This window comes from Panulirus ornatus, chromosome 14 (assembly GCF_036320965.1).
Source record: "Panulirus ornatus isolate Po-2019 chromosome 14, ASM3632096v1, whole genome shotgun sequence".
In the NCBI taxonomy this organism is placed as follows: domain Eukaryota; kingdom Metazoa; phylum Arthropoda; class Malacostraca; order Decapoda; family Palinuridae; genus Panulirus; species Panulirus ornatus.
This window is the reverse complement of record NC_092237.1, coordinates 11,491,061-11,511,598: the sequence shown is the minus strand read 5'-3', so window position 1 is coordinate 11,511,598 and position 20,538 is coordinate 11,491,061. Positions and strand designations below refer to the sequence as shown.

The 20,538-nt window shown below is 37.6% G+C and overlaps 1 protein-coding gene across 2 annotated transcripts; it reads left to right on the top strand.

The window, feature by feature from the left end:
* The first annotated feature begins 3,125 nt into the window (after nucleotides 1–3,125).
* Nucleotides 3,126–20,115, top strand: LOC139753318 (mitochondrial glutathione transporter SLC25A40-like). 2 transcript variants are annotated; one of them, XM_071669637.1, is made up of 7 exons: nucleotides 3,126–3,342; nucleotides 5,200–5,375; nucleotides 6,529–6,808; nucleotides 7,175–7,273; nucleotides 12,924–13,021; nucleotides 16,098–16,179; nucleotides 18,099–20,115. In XM_071669637.1, exons 1-7 carry the CDS (start codon nucleotides 3,273–3,275, stop codon nucleotides 18,290–18,292), a joined length of 999 nt encoding a protein of 332 aa, XP_071525738.1. In that variant the 5' UTR covers nucleotides 3,126–3,272; the 3' UTR covers nucleotides 18,293–20,115. The 2 variants fall into 2 exon arrangements, with proteins under 2 accessions (XP_071525738.1, XP_071525739.1); XM_071669638.1 differs by having other exon boundaries at nucleotides 3,129–3,342; nucleotides 16,098–16,158.
* The last annotated feature ends 423 nt before the right edge of the window (nucleotides 20,116–20,538 follow it).

Sequence of the window (20,538 nt, the reverse complement as noted above, 5' to 3'; positions counted from 1 at the left end):
AACCAGGTCTGGCGCAAAAGTCTCCAAACCTTAGATGCCTTAGTGAATTTTACTGCCCTTGGCTGCACGTATTCCGGCACCAACCAAACAGTCCAACACCCACGAAATAAAGGACGAGAAGCCCGCCTCCACATCAGCCGTTACTCAACACCATAACATGTCCAAGATTCCTGCAATTTTCGAAATTCCTATTACGGCCCACACATTCTTAAGAGTTTCACTTACATACACGCCATGCCACTATCCCCTAACACGATCACATACCTGCTTAGTTCTTGATTTTCCTCTATCCCTCGATCAATGACAAAAGACTTGTTCAAAAATCACCGGCCTCTCTTTCCCTCCACCAGCGCCACCTACACCAACGCGCGCCAAATTTGAGTCACTTACCCGCGCTCTTTATATATATATATATATATATATATATATATATATATATATATATATATATATATATATATATATATATGTATGTTTTTTTTTTTTTTGCCGCTGTCGCTGTATATATTCCTATGAGTCCACGGGGAAAATGAAATACGATAAGTTCCCAAGTGCACTTTCGTGTAATAATCACATCATCAGGGGAGACAAGAGAGAAATATAAGTCAGTTGATATACATCGAAGAGACGAAGCTAGGACGCCATTTGGTAAACATGTTTACCAAATGGCGTCTTAGCTTCCTCTCTTCGATGTATATCAACTGACTGTTATATTTCTCTCTTGTGTCTCCCCTGATGATGTGATTATTACACGAAAGTGCACTTGGGAACTTTTCGTGTTTCATTTTCCCCGTAGACCCATAGGAATAACTTGATCACGCGCAAAATTGTGATCCTTTCCAATACATATATATATATATATATATATATATATATATATATATATATATATATATATATATATATATATATATATATTGCGCTACCTCGCAAACGCGGGAGACAGCGACAAAGCAAAAAAAAAAAAAAAAAAAATATATATATATATATATATATATATATATATATATATATATAATATATATACATATATATATACAAGACGAGCTAAAAGTCACTGTACATTCACCAATGACGATGAGTATAACCAGTCTGTGTATATCAATACAAATACATTTACCATACTTACTTAAATTATAACAAATGTTACAAATGACATCCACGTGCCAGCAGACACACATCTACACATCTGTACTATTCCCGGCCTGCCAGCTGTTAGCGCGTCCAAAACTGATCCGGAGTAACGAGACTTGGATTGCCCGCCGCTCAGCGTTGCGGTGTGGTACAGCAGTGTGGGGATACTTTTCTACAAACTTCTGTTGCACCTCTACATATTAGTCTGCACTACATAACACCTGTTCCACTAAAAGCGCTCGAACCTGGAGCGAAAAAAAATGAAACGTTTTAATATTAACACCTGTTAACATTCGGTCACGCTTGCGTTCAGAGAAACTAAAAGTGACATTGCGACTTTGCGAGAAGGAAGGAAGGGGATGCGGAGGTCGGTAACCATACGTGTCAGAAGTCACGTAAGCCATTTGTTGTGATAATAATAACAAGAATGGGGTGATTTTATCGTTTGAAGTATATATACATGTATATATGGTTCATGGAACAGAGGTTAAGAGATTTTTCCTTAAAGGCCCAATCATCCACTTCTCTGATGCTACTAGCTTCCTCAACATAACAAGATGTGAAGGCAGATAGGTAAACCTAGCGATAGGGGAAGGGGAAATGAATGGTTTGGAAATGTCCTATGGATAAATCCTAGGGTTACTGTGAGGCCAAGTGCAAATGAAGGGACTGCAACTCTGCTGAAATTGTGGAAATGTGTGATAAGGCGTAAAAAAAAGTTTGAGCTACACTAATATGATTGAAAATGAAAAAGCGTAATGAACTGTGCTTTATTAATTGGTTGCGATAGAAGTGATGAAGAGAGTGGAGTGTTTTGGAATGAGCTGGGTTTGTGTCAAAAATTTTGCTGCGAGGGATAGAGTATTAGTGACGGATGATTTGAATGCAAATGTGGGTGATATGGAAACTGATGGTATTATTGGGAAGGAAACATGTTCTCTGAGTAAAAGATGAACAAGTTTCAGAACTGCGTGCTGAAAAAAAGGAATTGTTACGGGGAATACCTGGTTTAAAAAAGGGTCAAACATTAGAATATGTAGATGAGTAAGGTTATAAACGTTAGCGGTTTTTACTGGATTATATTATGAATGATAGGCTTCATCAGAAGTCTCGTGGATGTTTAAGTACTAACGGGGAGCTAGTGGGATGTCTGATCACTTCTTGGTGAAGGCGAGGTCGAAAGTTTGTGGAGGCTTTAGGAAAAGAGGATAAGACATGAGTGGCAGGGTGGAGAAAGTAAAGGAGTTTATAAATGGAGCTTGAGTGACTAGACACCGTGAGATGTTGGGTGAAGGATGGCAGAAAGTGACGACAAACAAAACTACGGAAGTATGTGATAAATGGAAGGAATTTAGGTAGTTAACGCTCACATGTGCTGATGAAGTGTGAAGCATGCAAAAGGCGGAATGTGGGCATGATAGAAATGGTATTGATGAAATGAGGAAGTTAGATCATAGAGGGGGGCATTATGTTTCTCCCTTAAGATCTCGTATGACAAAGTGTATCTTCCTTACTTAGAGGCACGTACTCTCAAACCAGCTGTGCATAAATTTCATATAATTTTGCAAAACTTAATTTTATACATACTGATAACGATGTATTGAAAAGATTATCAGTTAATTACCTATATGAGTTGTTCTCTGGAAAGTAATTGTTTGACCACTTTTTCTAATGTTACGACGTTTTGAAAACACATTCTTGAATCTTGTTTGAAATATTCCAAATGTGTGCACACGCCAGCATCTTGTCTTGTGATACTACCAAGGATACATAGCCTCACCATGACTAGTAAGGTCTGGTCGCTTACATGTAGTTACTATGCTGTTCGTTTACATCCAGCAAAAGAGTATTGACACTTCAAATGATATTACGGAAAAAAAAGTTTGATTTTAGAAAATATTCATCATTTTTACATGGAATTTACGAATTATTTGTTTTTCTATGTTTATCAATACTCAGTAAGAAAGGTGAAAATAAAGAAAAGAAAGTCTTTGTGATAGATGTGATCGAAGGTCGAGTACGTGCATGGGACCCTATTGGTGTAAACAAGGTACTTGTATAACACCATGACCGTCAGGAGACCCATGAATATTGTCGTAGGGCGGTAACTTGTGAATGAAAATTGTAATTCTGAAGCCATGTCAGATCTAAAGCCCATCCATCAGATGGTGTCCTCGTGCACCGGGGCTGTGATCACAGCAATCTTCAGTAAGTATTGCTAAGCTTCCACCTGGGACAACTGATCTCCGAGTGGTTGAGAAAGTTTTTCTTAGGTTATTTGTTTCTAATTGAATTGACATGGGTTGCATATTTCTTGTTGCGTTTCACAAACTTTTGCGCCACATTTTTCAAGACCATTAAAGCTATCCACAGTGGCATTTATCTGTTGTTTCTTAGATATAAGTATTACTCCAAGTCACATCCCCCTACCCCAGAAACGCCTTTTGCTGACTGTATTGAGTCCATTTTATAAGTTTCGTATGTATTAATAAGGTTTCTGTGGTGATCCTTGGCTGGAATTTTACCATCAGTACTGTAATTCTCATTTAACCGATTTTTCCTCTTATTTAATGTTCAACTCCCTTTTATACTTAAGTCATTGAGCAACATGTGTTTGAATACACATGTGATTTAATAATAGTCTTATGCAGTAGTCATTCTCTCTATCTGATTATGATTCAGATTATCATTACAAATGTACCAAAATGATTTTTTTAGTTTGACATGTTTGTAAGAATCCTCAAGGCATGTAAGTCTGTACAAGAGGTCAAAGTAGTTATGCTTATAATTTCTTTTCCAATCAATTTGAAAAAAAATGAAGTTCTTTTCAATAATATGCATTAGCTTTAGTAGGCTCTATATTTTCTTTAATCAAGACTTTAACTCTGTAGGAAGCAATGGCTGAAATGCTCCGGGCAGCCGGTAGAACTAACAGGGGCTGAAGTGCCACCTAGCACCCCAGAGAACTGTCATTCTACGAGACTATATGTATAGAGACCATTCCAAGCCATTGTTCACACTTTTTAACCCTCAAAGTCACCCTCGTTCGTAGGTTATGGTCAGTTAGGGTGAACATTGGGTGTGCATTGTTCTTTTTTCACTTTGATCTATGGACTGCATCTAGTTTGAAGCGTCTGACCTCTGGACTGCCACTTGCACTTCTGCCACTTATTTATTGAAAGGCACTACAAGTATACTTTAACTGGGGCTCAAGTGCTACTTGCTCCCTGCTGGGTAGTTACCTCACAGAGCTGTGTAAATGTAACAACGCAAGCCAGTTTTCATTTACAATCTCAATTTCAGCCATTGTTTAGGTTAGGGTGAACATCAGACTGGATTGTTCTCTCTGCATGTTGCCATGTGGGGCAAGTGTCGTGTGAGGCACCAGTAGCATATCGGCCCCTTATCATGTAGGGGGTCATTGTTTTTCTTTAATTTTAATTACATAATCAAGATATACTTAAACCAACCTTGGACTCCTAAAGGGAACTTGATGGGCTGATTTGATATTTTTTCAGGTATATTTGAAGATTCATATCTTTGACAGTCTTTATTGATATGTACATTTTGATCTGCAATGTCTTTATCTTCTTAGCTGGCATTTATTTAGTGTGTGTGTGTGATATGAAATTTCTGAATAATTCTGCAAATATATGATTTGATCATTAAAAACGTATTTAGGATTTTTATTACTGGGTACTGTAATGATTATTTTGCTGGTGCATTGAAATTGATTTTTGTTTGTTATTGTTGTTATATTGTTATTGTTATATATAGTGAATAGTAGACAACCTATATAGGTATGAACAAATGTAAAGTAACTTAATCTTTTAGAATAGGTATTGATATCTCATCTGTATCATTAAATGTGATAAATTCTGATTACAAATTGTGAAAGCAATTTGGCAAAAAATCAGAATATAAAACCTGTATGATATGCTTCTCATGTCATATTTTTACTTTGCATGTATAAGTTTGAGTTCATTATTCATTCTTTTCATTCATTACATGCATTGAGTTTGCCACATTATTATATTACAAAAAATGAACAATTCTTTTTTCCAGTGACACCTTTTGATGTTGTAAAAGTGCGACTACAGGCTCAACAGAGGGCTGAACTCAACCGATCTTGCTTTGTGTATTGCAATGGCCTGATGGACCACATCTGTAAATGTGCACAGTCCATATGTACCAATCCATGGTATAATCGTCCTGTTCCTGTACAGCTTAATGGAACCTTGGTAATGAAAAGTTAGATTTATTATGATAATTTTCCTCTCTCTTGGTAGAGGATTGAAGAATTCAGTCTCTTGTAAAGGCTGTGTCCAGAACGATGAGTACTGTCATTGCAAATCCGTTCTATATTTTTACAGTCTTTCAGTAGCCCATCCCTTCATTTATGTTAGTTGGTTCTCTTTGATATTAATAAAGAAGCTTTAGGTACCATTTATGTGTATTTGCAGTATGTTGGTGATTATTTTGTATCATGAACAATATGATTTGCATAGAAAGCTATGTGAGAAAGGTTTCTGGATTTATAAGGCCAATAATTAGAATGATGTTAAAAAGGAAAGTATGCGCTGTATAAACAGATTGCAACTGTTTCAGTTTTGTGATGACCATATCAGTTGCACAAATGGTGTTTTTCAGTGTAGTATTGGTAATGAGTCTTCTGTATTAGAATGTGTAAGGGTATCCAGTGAGGAAAGTGCCTCAGGGAGCTTCAACGCACATTGCTTTGCTTAATCCAGAAGCGGCTGATTAAACACTTGTTGAAAACTATAGATATAGATAAAAAGTTAAGACCCATCAACTGTAATATTTGAACAGATTTCATGGTAATTAGGTACTTTCTTTGAAGTTTTTTTTTTTCTACATATCTTAGAATAATATGTATTCATCTAGTTTAATAGTTTGTGATTGACAGTATGCAAGGAAATTACACTTCCCTTTCTCTATCTGTCCAAAAAATTTGTTGCTCATTTTTTCTGCATTTTACCTAACCACCTTCAGCAGTGATATGTTGCTTGGAGTTTTTGTTCACATAATGATGGCGTAGCAAAGGCAAAAAGGGCTTCTCGCACATATTTCATGTTATGGGGTATATCAAAACATAAATTGCAATTTGTTAATTATTACTAAAAAAAAAATAGATTTGGTCATTTAAGTGCACTGCACAATTTTTAGTACTTTTATATCTTTTCATTTGTTGTACTTGAATTTATTTGAGTGAAAAAAATGAACTGTGAAAATTGCAGTTGTCAGGTTAGCCCAAAGATATCGTATACATGTTAAGCAGATAAGTGATGTAAACCTGAACATTTTTATTCATGCAATTATGGTTTGATTTGTCTTTTAAATGGTGGATAGATATATTAAAACTTACCATTTCAGGATGCCTTTGTTAAGATATCCAGACAAGAAGGGGTTCAGTCTCTATGGTCTGGCTTACCACCTACACTTATCGTGGCTGTACCTAATACAGTCATATACTTTACAACTTATGAGCAACTTCGGACAACATTACACAAAAATCTGTTTGGTGATAGAAAAGATCCTCCATCTTGGTTGGGTGGAATGTCAGGAGGTCTAGCAAGACTTTGGGCTGTTACAGTTGTCTCTCCATTTGAACTTGTGAGAACAAAGATGCAAGCAGGGAGCATAACATACAAAGGTTAGTTAAGCCACTGTAATTCAGTATACAGTGCCATGCTGTGTTTTTTTCACAGGAATGATAGTTAACAAGTTAAGAGTCGTTGTCTTATAATGCTATATGCACCTAGATATATGATATATTCTGATTAATTGTGCACCTTTAAACTCTGCTAGGTGTAATTACAAACACCTATGTGTATAGCTGACACACTTACAGAGCTCCTCCCAAAACACCCATTTCTCTTCCTCCCTCCTCTTTTCCTAGTGAATAAACACTAATGAACACTTATATCTCATAATCCTCTTCCATTTTTTACACACAACAGTCTGGGTAAACATTTTTGTGTAAACATATGATGATGTAAATTTTGTTTTTTACTTGCAGAGTTGGTAAAAGTGTTACAAATGCAAGTCACTAATACAGGGATTGTTAGTTTGTGGAGAGGCTGGGTTCCAACAGTTCTACGGGATGTACCCTTTTCTGGTAAGAGTATTTGTTATCTTTGTAACATTACATGAAAATGTTTGATGCAAGTGTTCTGTGTGATCTGGACTTATGAATGTCAGTATTAATTCTTTTTTACATTTTTTGCAGTAATGAAATAGTATTGCTTTACATGAACTGGAATGTGTGAAGAATTATAAAATGGATATTACAAATAATGATAGTTCACTACAGTTTGGGCTAAGTAAAGAAGATGAAAGGAAAATTAGTAGAGTATATTTGTGTGTGTAGAAATTAGATAAAAAAAAAGTTGCCCAAGAATCGCAGATGCGATGTTGTAGATTGCCAATATGAAAAGTGTGCCAGGATTTTTATTAGCCAGTATAATGAGCTCAGAATTTGAATTATAGTATGGTTATGGGGTTTTAATGAAAGTAGGTAGGCTCTGAGTGAAACAAAGCTCAAGGGTAAAGGGGAAGAGTGATTTGGGAAAGTCTTAGGAGTTAAAGGCAGGGGAGGTGAGAGGACAAGAGCTAGCACTACTCCTGAAGCAGTAGTTGTGGGAGTTAAGTTTTAGTGTAAAAAACTAAATTCTAGATTGATGTGGGTAAAACTGAAAGTGGATCGAGAGATGGGTGATTATTGGTGCTTATGCACCTGGTCATGAGAAGAATGGTCATAAGAGGCAAGTGTTTTGGGAGCAGCTGAATGAGTGTGTCAGCAGCTTTGATACATGAGAATGGGTTTTAGTGATGGGTGATTTATATGCAGAGGTGAGTAATGAAGAGATATATACATTTTTTTTTTTTTTTTTTTTGCTTTGTCGCTGTCTCCCGCATTTGCGAGGTAGCGCAAGGAAACAGACGAAAGAAATGGCCCAACCCACCCCCATACACATGTATATACATACGTCCACACACGCAGATATACATACCTACACAGCTTTCCATGGTTTACCCCAGACGCTTCACATGCCTTGATTCAATCCACTGACAGCACGTCAACCCCGGTATACCACATCGCTCCAATTCACTCTATTCCTTGCCCTCCTTTCACCCTCCTGCATGTTCAGGCCCCGATCACACAAAATCTTTTTCACTCCATCTTTCCACATCCAATTTGGTCTCCCTCTTCTCCTCGTTCCCTCCACCTCCGACACATATATTCTCTTGGTCAATCTTTCCTCACTCATTCTCTCCATGTGCCCGAACCATTTCAAAACACCCTCTTCTGCTCTCTCAACCACGCTCTTTTTATTTCCACACATCTCTCTTACCCTTACGTTACTTACTCATCAAACCACCTCACACCACACATTGTCCTCAAACATCTCATTTCCAGCACATCCATCCTCCTGCGCACAACTCTATCCATAGCCCACGCCTCGCAACCATACAACATTGTTGGAACCACTATTCCTTCAAACATACCCATTTTTGCTTTCCGAGATAATGTTCTCGACTTCCACACATTCTTCAAGGCTCCCAGAATTTTTGCCCCCTCCCCCACCCTATGATCCACTTCCGCTTCCATGGTTCCATCCGCTGCCAGATCCACTCCCAGATATCTAAAACACTTCACTTCCTCCAGTTTTTCTCCATTCAAACTCACCTCCCAATTGACTTGCCCCTCAACCCTACTGTACCTAATAACCTTGCTCTTATTCACATTTACTCTTAAATTTCTTCTTTCACACACTTTACCAAACTCAGTCACCAGCTTCTGCAGTTTCTCACATGAATCAGCCACCAGCGCTGTATCATCAGCGAACAACAACTGACTCACTTCCCAAGCTCTCTCATCCCCAACAGACTTCATACTTGCCCCTCTTTCCAAAACTCTTGCATTCACCTCCCTAACAACCCCATCCATAAACAAATTAAACAACCATGGAGACATCACACACCCCTGCCGCAAACCTACATTCACTGAGAACCAATCACCAATCAGATATATACATAAGTATATATATATGAGTAGGAGAGATGGTCAAAGGGCATTATTGGATTACGTGTCAATTGATAGGCATGTAAAAGAGAGACTTGGATGTTAATGTGCTGAGAGGGGTAGCTGGAGGTATGTCTGATCACTATCTTGTGGAGGAGAAGATGAAAATGTGTAGAGGTTTTCAAAAAAGAAGAGAGAATGTTGGTGAGAAGAGAGTGGTGAGAGTAAGTGAACTTGGAAAGGAGATTTGTGTGAGGAAGCACTGGGAGAGATTGAGTGTAGAATGGCAAATGAAGTAAGGGGAGTGGTGAGGAATGGGATATATTTAGGGAAGCAGTGATAGCTTGTTCAAAAGATGCATGTGGCATGAGAAAGGTGGGAGGTGGGCAGATTAGAGAGGGTAGTGAGTGGTGGGATGAAGAAGTAAGATTGTTAGTGAAAGAGAAGAGAGAGGCATTTGGATGATTTTTGCAGGGAAATAATGCAAATGACTGGGAGATGTATAAAAGAAAGAGGCAAGAGGTCAAGAGAAAGTTACAAGAGGTGAAAAAGAGGACAAATGAGAGTTGAGGTGAAAGAGTATCATTAAATTTTAGGGAGAATAAAAAGATTTTTTGGAAGGAGGTAAATAAAGTGCTTAAGACAAGAGAACAAATGGGATCATCCTTGAAGGGGGCAAATGGGGAGGTGATAACAAGTAGTGGTGAAGTGAGAGGGAGATGGAGTGAGTATTTTGAAGGTTTGTTGAATGTGTTTGATGATAGAGTGGCAGATATAGGGTGTTTTGGTTGAGGTGGTGGGCGAAGTGAGAGGGTCAGGGAGAATGATTTGGTAAACAGAGAAGAGGTAGTGAAAGCTTTGCAGAAGATGAAAGCCAGCAAGGCAGTGGGTTTGGATGGTATAGCAGTGGAATTTATTAAAAAAGGGGGTGACTGTATTGTTGACTGGTTGATGAGGATATTCATTGTATGTATGGTTCATGGTGAAGTTCCTGAGGATTGGCGGAATGCATGCATAGTGCCATTGTACAAAGACAAAGGGGATAAGGATGAGTGTTCAAGTTACAAAGGTATAAGTTTGTTTAGTATTTCTAGGAAAGTATATGGGAGGGTATTGATTGAGGGTGAAGGCATGTACAGAGCATCAGATTGGGGAAGAGCAGTGTGGTTTCAGAAGTGGTTGAGGATGTGTGGATCAGGTGTTTGCTTTGAAGAACGTATGTGAGAAATACTTAGAAAAACAGATGGATATGTATGTAGCATTTATGGATCTGTAGATGGCATATGATAGGGTTGACAGAGATGCTCTGTGGAAGATATTGAGAGTATATGGTGCGGGAGGTAAGTTGCCAGAAGCAGTGAAAAGTTTTTATCGAGGATGTAAGGCATGTGTACGAGTAGGAAGAGAGGAATGTGATTGGTTCCCAGTGAATGTTGATGGTGGCAGGGGTGCGTGATGTCTCCATGGTTGTTTAATTTGTTTATGGATGGGGTTGTTAGGGAGGTGAATGCAAGAGTTTTGGAGAGAGGGGTAAGTATGCAGTCTCTTGTGGATGAGAGGGCTTGGGAAGTGAGTCAGTTGTTGTTCGCTGATTATACAGCGCTGGTGGCTGATTTGGGTGAGACACTGCAGAAGTTGGTGACTGAGTTTGGTAAAGTGTGTGAAAGAAGAAAGTTGAGAGTAAATGTAAATAAGAGCAAGGTTTTTAGGTTCAATAGGGTTGAGGGTCAAGTAGATTAGGAGGTAAGTTTGAATGAAGAAAAACTGGAGGAAGCGAAGTGTTTCAGATATCTGGGAGTGGATTTAGCAGTGGATGGAACAATGGAAGCGGAAGTGAGTCACAGGGTGGGGGGGTGAAGGTTCTGGGAGCATTGAGGAATGTGCGAAAGGCAAGAATGTTATCTCGGAGAGCAAAAATGGGTATGTTTGAAGGAATAGTGGTTCCAACAATGTTATATGGTTGTGACGTATGAGCTATAGATAGAGTTGTGCAGAGGAGGGTGGATGTGCTGGAAATGAGATGTTTGAGGACAATATGTGGTGTGAGGTGGTTTGATCAAGTAAGTAATGAAAGGGGTAAGAGAGATGTTTGGTAATAAAAAGAGTGTGGTTGAGAGAGCAGAAGAGGGTGTATTGAAATGGTTTGGTCACATGGAGAGAAAGAGTGAGGAAAGATTGACAAAGAGGATATATGTGTCAGAGGTGGAGGGAACTAGGAGAAGTGGGAGACCAAGTTGGAGGTGGGAGGATGGAGTGAAAAAGATTTTAAGCGATTGGGGCCTGAACATACAGGACGGTGAAAGGCGTGCAAGGAATAATGAATTGGAACGATGTGGTATACTGGGGTTGATGTGCTGTCAGTAGATTGAACCAGAGCATGTGAAGCACCTGGGGTAAACCATGGGAAGTTTTGTGGGGCCTGGATGTGGAAAGGCAGCTGTGGTTTCGGTGCATTACACATGACGACTAGAGACTGAGTGTGAACAAATGTGGCCTTTGTTGTCTTTTCCTAGTGCTACCTCACACGCACAGTGGGGTAGGGAGTGCCATTTCATGTGTGGTGTGGTGGCAGCGGAATGGATGAAGGCAGCATGTATGAATATGTACATGTGTATATATGTATATGTCTGTGTGTATATGTATGTATACGTTGAAATGTATGGGTGAGTGTGTGGGCGTGTATGTATATACATGTGTATGTGGGTGGGTTGGGCCATTCTTTCATCTCTTTCCTTGCACTACCCCGTTAACACGGGAGACAGTGACAAAGTATAAAAGATATAAATATAAATAATGATAATGATGATAAGGTTGAAAACAGAAGAACTGCATATCCCACCTCTGTCAAGCTTGATAACTTTACTTTTATTCATATTATCTCTTATTTTCCTCCTTTCTCAGTTTCCCAAACTTAGACATCAGCTTCTGCAGTTTCTCGCTATTGAGTTTGCCACCGGAGCTGTGTCATCTGTAGACAGCTGCCCCCTGATCCCCAGTATACTGTGGACCCACCCCTACTCCAAGACTCTCACATATCCTTTCCTCAGTACATTATCCATAAACAGTAAACAGCTATGGTGACATCAGACACCCATGATGCAGACCCTCCTAAGGTTAGCATTACTCATCTTCCTCCCACCCTACTTACACACATGCTTTACTCTCACCATAAAAATTCCTCATTGCTTTCCCCTACTCCAAATATTCGTAGCACCTTCCTTAGTGCTTAGTGTGTGAAATCAGCATCAGCTCTTTTCACTGTTGTTAGTGGATTAATCTGAAGCTTTATAGACTTATTACATCCATTGTGAAACTATGCTTCTGGTATTATGGTGGTTATGTTTGAATTTTTACAAAAATCATACTCATCCCAATTCTTTATTATGTCATGTGCACATTGTATGCATGTATGCTTTAAAAATTATCTCCTTGATACAGCATTTATGATAACTTTGTATCCATTTGCTACTAGTATTGTATGTACTGGAATCTTCATGTGATTTTGATGTGCCAATAACTAGTTTTTTGCTCAAAAACAGCTCACCTCCTAATTATCTTTATTTAAGCTTAGTCATTTTTCTTTTTTATATCCTTTCCAAATTTGTTTGTATCTCCAGTACACCAGTAACTTATAGACATACTACTGGGTTAGCCTTTCTCTCCCACTCATCACTTGGCTTTCTCTTTCCTCTCTGACATATTGTTTAACTGTTTGAATAATTAGTTGAAATACCTTTTCCAGTGATATATTGGTACTCATATGAGAAGCAGAAGATAGTTATGAACCAGCAGCAGCCAACTTTTGACTTCACACTGGTTGCTGGGGCTATCTCTGGAGGGGTGAGTCAGACTATTAATTCTGTCCATGTCACTGCAGTGTTGTTTGATTTTTGTAAGATAGTTGAGTTTCAATGCATTGCTTTTTAATATTTTAAGCATTAACATTGATTACAATATAAGCATATTCATAACAGCTTAGTGCAGTTTAATTGACAGCTGTTAATGTAGGACAGTGAAAGTGCAATATATTTAACTCAGCTGTTGGATACTCAGTCTCTTTGTGTAGATCTAACTAGTAGGTACTCTTGAAGTAAGTTGGTACTTCCCAGATATCTAAGCACTATTTGCTGCTCATAGTTTAACATAGATTTAGGAGAATTCGTCCTGATTACCCTGTCTTATCTGACAGGAAGTAATTTCCCTCTGCTTTTGTTCTAGTTAATGAATAGACAAAGAAATAGCAAACATGAAAGAAAAACAAAGGAATGGAAACAGCAAAAGACTGAAGTTGTTTATGTGTTATTTAAGAAGAAATAACTGCAAACTTTTTATCAGCTGAGATGCAGGTAATGTCAGTTATGGGCTTGAAACTAAGTAGTTCAGGTATATGTGGTGTTACTTTCAACTAATGATATGGATATCATCATTCCGAATGTTTACACTCTTAGAAAAAAATAATACCTTGCCTCATTCAGAGTGAAACATTTACTCACAAGTTTGTATCAGTTGCTTTTAGTGAAATAAAACTGATCTAGTCCAAAACAGCTGCCTAGATCAAGATTGTCGTAGCCTTTGATGATTTTGAATACTGGTATCATATCACTTCTTAACTTCTAAGTCTAGTAAATTCCATAGAATATATCCTTCTATGCCACCCCAAAAATTTTGAATCATTGTGAAATGTTGGTCACCATTCTATAATAAAACATATGTGATATTTACTGCCATTTAAGGGTTAATATTCACTTTTCTTGGGTGTTAAAGTTAAGATAGTGTAGAAGGATTCCTTAACATTTGTAATGAATCATAGTAGCTTGGCACAGTATTCTGTTATGTGCTTAGACAGGTGAGACTACCAGAATGAATATGTAAAAAAAAAGTGACCACTTGAATTTGAATGCTATGCTGATGAAGGTTGTAAATGTGTTAGCCTTTTTCTGTTTCTTTTCATTGCCAACTTGGCTTAGGCATTTTTCATCATTTACATTATTTAACTCTTAGAATTAATACTGGAACTTTTGTTTTTGGTCTTATCATTTGCTCATGTTTTAAACTTTGTATTTTTCAATATTAGAATTAATATCCCTGTGTCAGATTGCAGCTATAAAATTTGATATCTGTTGTACCTTTGATTTATAGCTCAGTGTCAACTGTATATTTCCTAAACCATAGCCCACGATTAGTGTCATTAACTCATTTGCTGTCATTAGTGGGTATACCTCATTAATTTGTTTTCTGCTCATTGTGACTGAGGCATGCATGATCATATTTTTGAATTGTCTGCTCTTTCTTGTGGGAAGATATATATCTACATACCCTTTCACTTCCTCATGCATTATATGACATGTTATGAAGTTGCTACTTCATATATCATATGACATTGGCTTTCACCTTCATGTAAAATCCCAGCTGATGTTTGCTTCCTCAGATTACCCAGTGATGTCACAAGCAGCCTACTGCCACAACTGGAAAAAATATGCATCTCAATCAACCACAGATTGTTAAATAGTATACGTACATCATTTGGGCACGATGCTGTCTGTATGTGCTCAGTATTGTAGTTATTGGTAGAACAAAAAGAATGAATTCTCTCTTATTATAGTTGATATCTTTGGTAAAAGGTCATTTGTATGAGATTATGCTCAGTGGAATGTTTCAGCCCATACTACAGGAGCTAGATGGCTAGGCATTTTTAGCCAAGTTCGTTGTAATTACTAGGGCTATCCTCTTGTAGTAGACTGGAAAATGCTTGTTGACTTTATATTTTCACCTGTAACAAGAAGTGTTATAAAAGTGATGGCAATGCTATTAACTTGCAACTGTTTGCACCAGAGTCAAGGCTTACTTTTCCATTTGTGGGTGCCATGGCCACACCTCCAGCCACTTCTTCTAGGAGCTAGGAGTTGCACTTGCCCATCCCTACCACTGCCACTTTCCTAAAGCACCACAATCTATAGTAGTTTTCTATTCTGGATTTCACTGAGGATGGGGATGTACATACACTTCTTCATTAATTAGGGAAGATTGAGATTTTGTCTTCTCTTGGAAACCTCCTAACACAACTTGAGGCCTTCATTCAGGAAACAGAAAATAAGTATCATCCATTAAAGAGGACATGACCATTGTGCTGCTGGTTGTGTTTTCCAGAGCAGAAGATTTTTTTGCTATGAGATATTATTTGCAAGGTGTGTATTTTCATAGGAAACATGCAAAATGTTCTATGGTATCCAGATGAAGGATGTGGACAAGCAATCCTACTTCATATTGGAAAAGGTAGATAAGGTATAGACAAATTAATAGACACTCCAGCAAGTGATGAAGTGTAATAGATGAGTTGAATAGTGAGCTAGAGGCTAAAGAAGACTTAGAAAAAGATTGAAAATGAATAAGTGTATTATCATGAAAGGCGTAAATGGAATTGAGAGAATTGGTATGATGTGGTGTATTGGGGTCAATGTGCCATCAATGGATTGAACCAGGGCATGTGAAACTTCCTGGATAAACCATGGAGAGGTCTCTAGGGCTTGTATTTGGATAGGGAGCTGTGGATTTGATTCATTACATGTGACAGCCCGTGTATGGATGTGAGCGGATGTGGTCTTTCTTCATCTCTTTCCTGGCACTACCTCGATGACACGGGGTGGTGATGCTGTTTAATATGGGACCGGGTGACACCAGGAATGGATGATGGCGAGCAAGGATGAATATGCACATGTATATGTATGTGTATGTGTATGTGCATTTATGTATATGAAGGGGCTGCAGACTATTGGCAAAGGAAATGAACCTTCAGCTGAGGGAGGATATTATTTTCTTCAGTAGATTGTGCTGTAGCCACTGTAATATTTTAATGAATATCTAGCAGTATTTGATCTGCTTACCTACTAAAACTTAAAACTTTTTCTACTTATTGCAGATTGCAGGAACCTTGACTCTTCCACTGGATGTCATCAAGACACACAGGCAGATAGAAATCGGTGAGAAGGAACTTTTTTCAGGTTAGCGTCATTAGAAGTCATTGCCCATGTGGATAAAGGCTCTCTGATAATGTATAGAGAAATCAATTTCTGGGAAATTTAACATTTTCATGCCTCATAGAACCTGTAAGAAAATGATATAATGTGTTATTTGTCGATATGAAAGAAGGATAGTATAAAATTTTATATTTTTTTTTTTTAGAGAGCTGGTAGGGTACTGGATAAAACAGTACAAAGGAATATGCCAATACATGCATAATGAAAGTATTAGATTTATTAAGTAATTAGCAGAAAAAATATGTCTGTTTTGTATCTTTATGCAGAATTTTTATAAGCAATTTTTTTTTATAGAATATCTCTTACAAATTCTGCTGTTATTTCAGATATTTGACTTCATAATTTATTATATTCATTGATTTTTTCATCCTTTTTTATCTTCTTGTCTTTACTCTTATCTACACAGAATACAGAATAATACAGTATTCCAAAAACTGAATATTTTTATCATATTGTATTTTGAATTAACTTGCCAAAAATTCAGAATTTCTTATCTAAAACTAGGACTTCCAGTTGTAGTTCATGGCATGGCCACTTTGATTGTGTAGTGCCTCTTAAAAGGGGTTTTGGGAGTTATAATTAATTACAATCCCTGGGTATAGGGGAGAAATAATTCTTCCCTTGTATTTCTTGCATGTCGTAGAAGGCAACTAAAAGGGGAAGGAGTGTGGGGTAAGAATTTTTAAAAGAAGGTAAAGAGGAGGGACCCAAGCAGGGAGTGCTCATCTTCCTTGAAGGCTGAAGCTGGGGTGTCTGAATGTCCGTAGATTTGACCAAGATGAGAAGAAGGGGGAAATGGGAAGCATTTTTGAGAGAGAAACTAAGTTCAAGGGGTAGGGGAAAGAATGTTTTGGGAATGTCCAAGGGTAAAGCCTGGGATAGTGTAAGGGCAGGAGCAAATGAGGGGATGGCACGTCTGCTGAATGAGGAGTTGCAGAACGTGTTAAATAGTGTAAAGAAGTAACTTCCAGACTGATGTGGATGAGAATGAAAGTGGATTACAAGAAAAGGGTGATTGTCATTGCTTATACACCTGGTAGTGAGAGGAATGAGGAGGAGAGGCAAGTGGTTTGAGAGGAAATGAAAGGTTGCATCAGCTGTTGTGATGCAAGGGTTCAAGTATTAGTTGTAGGAGATTTAAGTGCAAGAGTGGGTGATATGGCAGTTGAGGTTATTAATAGGGGGCATGGAGTACCTGGTGTAAATGTAGATGGTGCACATCTGTGATTGAGCTGTATAGCAGAACATAAGAAAATATGTATGCCTTATCATATTATCTGTCATAAATTCAGTGTTTTCAATTGTTTGCCATCACTGACATTTGAGAGGAGGTAAGACCTCCATCTAATGTTATTATTCACCAATTTTTTCGAGTAAGTTTTGAAAATGTAGATAGGTATTAACTCTTCGATAAAGAAAGAACCTACTGATGAAAATTGTGTACAAAAATATATGAAAAATAAAGTTTGCCACATGATTTTATTTATCATATGTTGAATGTTTTAAAGTGTTGGAGTTTAGGAGCTAGATACCAGCTACACATTCTGCAGGCTACAAAACCAGCATGACAGTACATATCTGATGATAGGGTCAGCTGTGAAAAATTGAAAAGTGATACTGGATCTTTTACACATTATGGCACAGAGACAGTTAGTAACTGCATTGTTTAGGGTAGATTGTGTAAATGCCACCTTGATTTTGATATAAAGTTAAGACACAAGAAAGATAAGTCTACAACTCTATTTATCTTTTGTTTTACTGATTTCATGACTTCTTTATTGTATGGGTAATTATATACAACTTCAGTGTGACAGATATTTAAAATCTTGAAGCATTAAGGTCTTTTTTACGTGTTTTTACTAATATTGATTTATTTAATGCAGATAATGCCAGGAGTTCAGGGTCAACAAAACAGATGCTGCAGAATATATACAGACAGCAAGGCGTGAGGGGTTTATTTTCTGGACTGGTGCCACGGTTGGCGAAAGTGATGCCTGCATGTGCTGTTATGATATCCACCTATGAATATGCAAAAAGATTGTTTAGAAAACACCAGCATATAGAAGTTGATGAGTAATAGGTTGCATTATCCTGAAGATTTTGTTTAGAAATTTTACAAAGTGCCATTTCATTGGTGAGTAGATTGTAATGAGACAAATAATGAAGTCAGGTGCTAAAGATATGATGTTAATGGTAGGCAAAATTTACAACAAACCTGTTAATGATAGAAAGTAAATTTGCATCTATCTTAGATTAGACTATATCAGTGTATGTAAAAGTAATTTATGAAACTTATTTTTTTGCTTTTACAGCATCTATTGCTGTTTAGCAAGTAAAAGTAAATTTATATAGGTAAATGGTACAGTGTGTAAAGGAGTTACATACTTGTAGTCATATACCCCTACCTAAATATTTGCACACTTTGGTGTGTGGAATAAAAGGTTTGCTTTGGCATTTTTGTCAAAAAAAATTTCTTTGCAAAATGAAAAATATATTTATTTTATTAAGAAGTGTTGTAGTTATTGCCTCAAATTTTGCAGTATCCAGTCTTCTAGTCTTGTAAAGCATATTTTATTAGATTTTAGATTCCTGTGAAAGTTTTAATGAATATATTTGTGATTGTTGATTGAAGGAAAAGAAGATTTAACAGAAGTCACTGTGATGCAGTGTTTCTGTACAGCAGAGTGGCCCATCAGAATCTCTTGCTTCCTTTTATAGATGAAAGATATCTCCTGTACTGTACATGATTCCCTGTGTTGTATGCACAGTCTCTGTCTCATGTTAGATTTGGTCTTTCATGTGCTAGCATTGCCTAATTCAGATATCTATGTATCAGACATTACATGCATTTTTTTTCCTTAGTATGATATAATCAACTTTCAAATTACTTTCTTTGTTCCATATCTCCCTCAAATCTCTTCGTAACTCAATTTTTCTTCTGTCCTAACGCAATATGCCTTTCTCAGAAACTCGGCCAGAGGCACTTATAGTCAGCCACACCACTTACCATCTGTCACTCAGGAAATGGGCTTTGCAACACTTTTTGTCAATCCTCTCAACACCAGTTAGCTTTTAATGCTTTATTGTCTCTGTGCATTTGTTGTTGTAGCCTCAAGATCCTTCTGTGGGTGTCCTTTAGCATCAGGTTGCCACATACCATGGTTGGTCCTATAAATCTTAGAGTTTATTTTCTATATTGGCTTTTCTTTACCAGGGATTAAATATTATGATTCTGCTGTGAGGTGTTGACAGTGTAATTGGGAAAGGTCTTTTCTGTGAAGATGATCTGAGCCACAGTAGCATGACAAGTTTTGTTTGATAATTTAAGGGAGTGGCTTTTTAATGTTTTTTTTAGGTTTGTGATAATTTAAGGGAGTGGCTTTTTAACATTTGTTAGGTTTGTGATAATTTAAGGGAGTGGCTTTTTAATGTTTGTTAGGTTTGCATAAGTAGATGTGTTTGGTTCTAATGTTGTTGGTGTGGGAGGGAAAAATTTGGTTTTATAAGTGATTGAAATTTAAAGTTTGGTTTATTTTTTTTTTTTTAAGTGGGTGTGGGTGGTTTGTGAGAGGGTAGCAGAGATGAATGGGGTCATGTTCTCTGGCAGTCAGTTGAGTATCTGTGATGTCTAACCTGTTAACTGTGGCCATATCATGTATGATTTTTTGGAGTTAAACTGCTTGAGGATGTTCTTAAGCAGGAAATCTGTTTAGCAATCCCTCAGTTGACTATAATGCCTGCTGCCGTACATTAGTCACATAGTTTTTTCAGACAGTTTTTGAGTTACAGGTATTACATTATTTTTGTGCTGCCCTTGTATGGAAGGAAATGTCTGTAGATTTATGTAGATGCAAATGAATGATGTAATTTACTGGGTATTATAACATTATTGCATAATGAGATTTTTTTTTTTTTCGCTGTCTCCCATGTTTGCGAGGTAGCGCAAGGAAACAGACGAAAGAAATGGCCCAACCCACCCCCATGCACATGTATATACATACACGTCCACACACGCAAATATACATACCTACACAGCTTTCCATGGTTTACCCCAGACGCTTCACATGCCCTGATTCAATCCACTGACAGCACGTCAACCCCGGTATACCACATCGATCCAATTCACTCTATTCCTTGCCCTCCTTTCACCCTCCTGCATGTTCAGGCCCCGATCACACAAAATCTTTTTCACTCCATCTTTCCACCTCCAATTTGGTCTCCCACTTCTCCTCGTTCCCTCCACCTCCGACACATATATCCTCTTGGTCAATCTTTCCTCACTCATTCTCTCCATGTGCCCAAACCATTTCAAAACACCCTCTT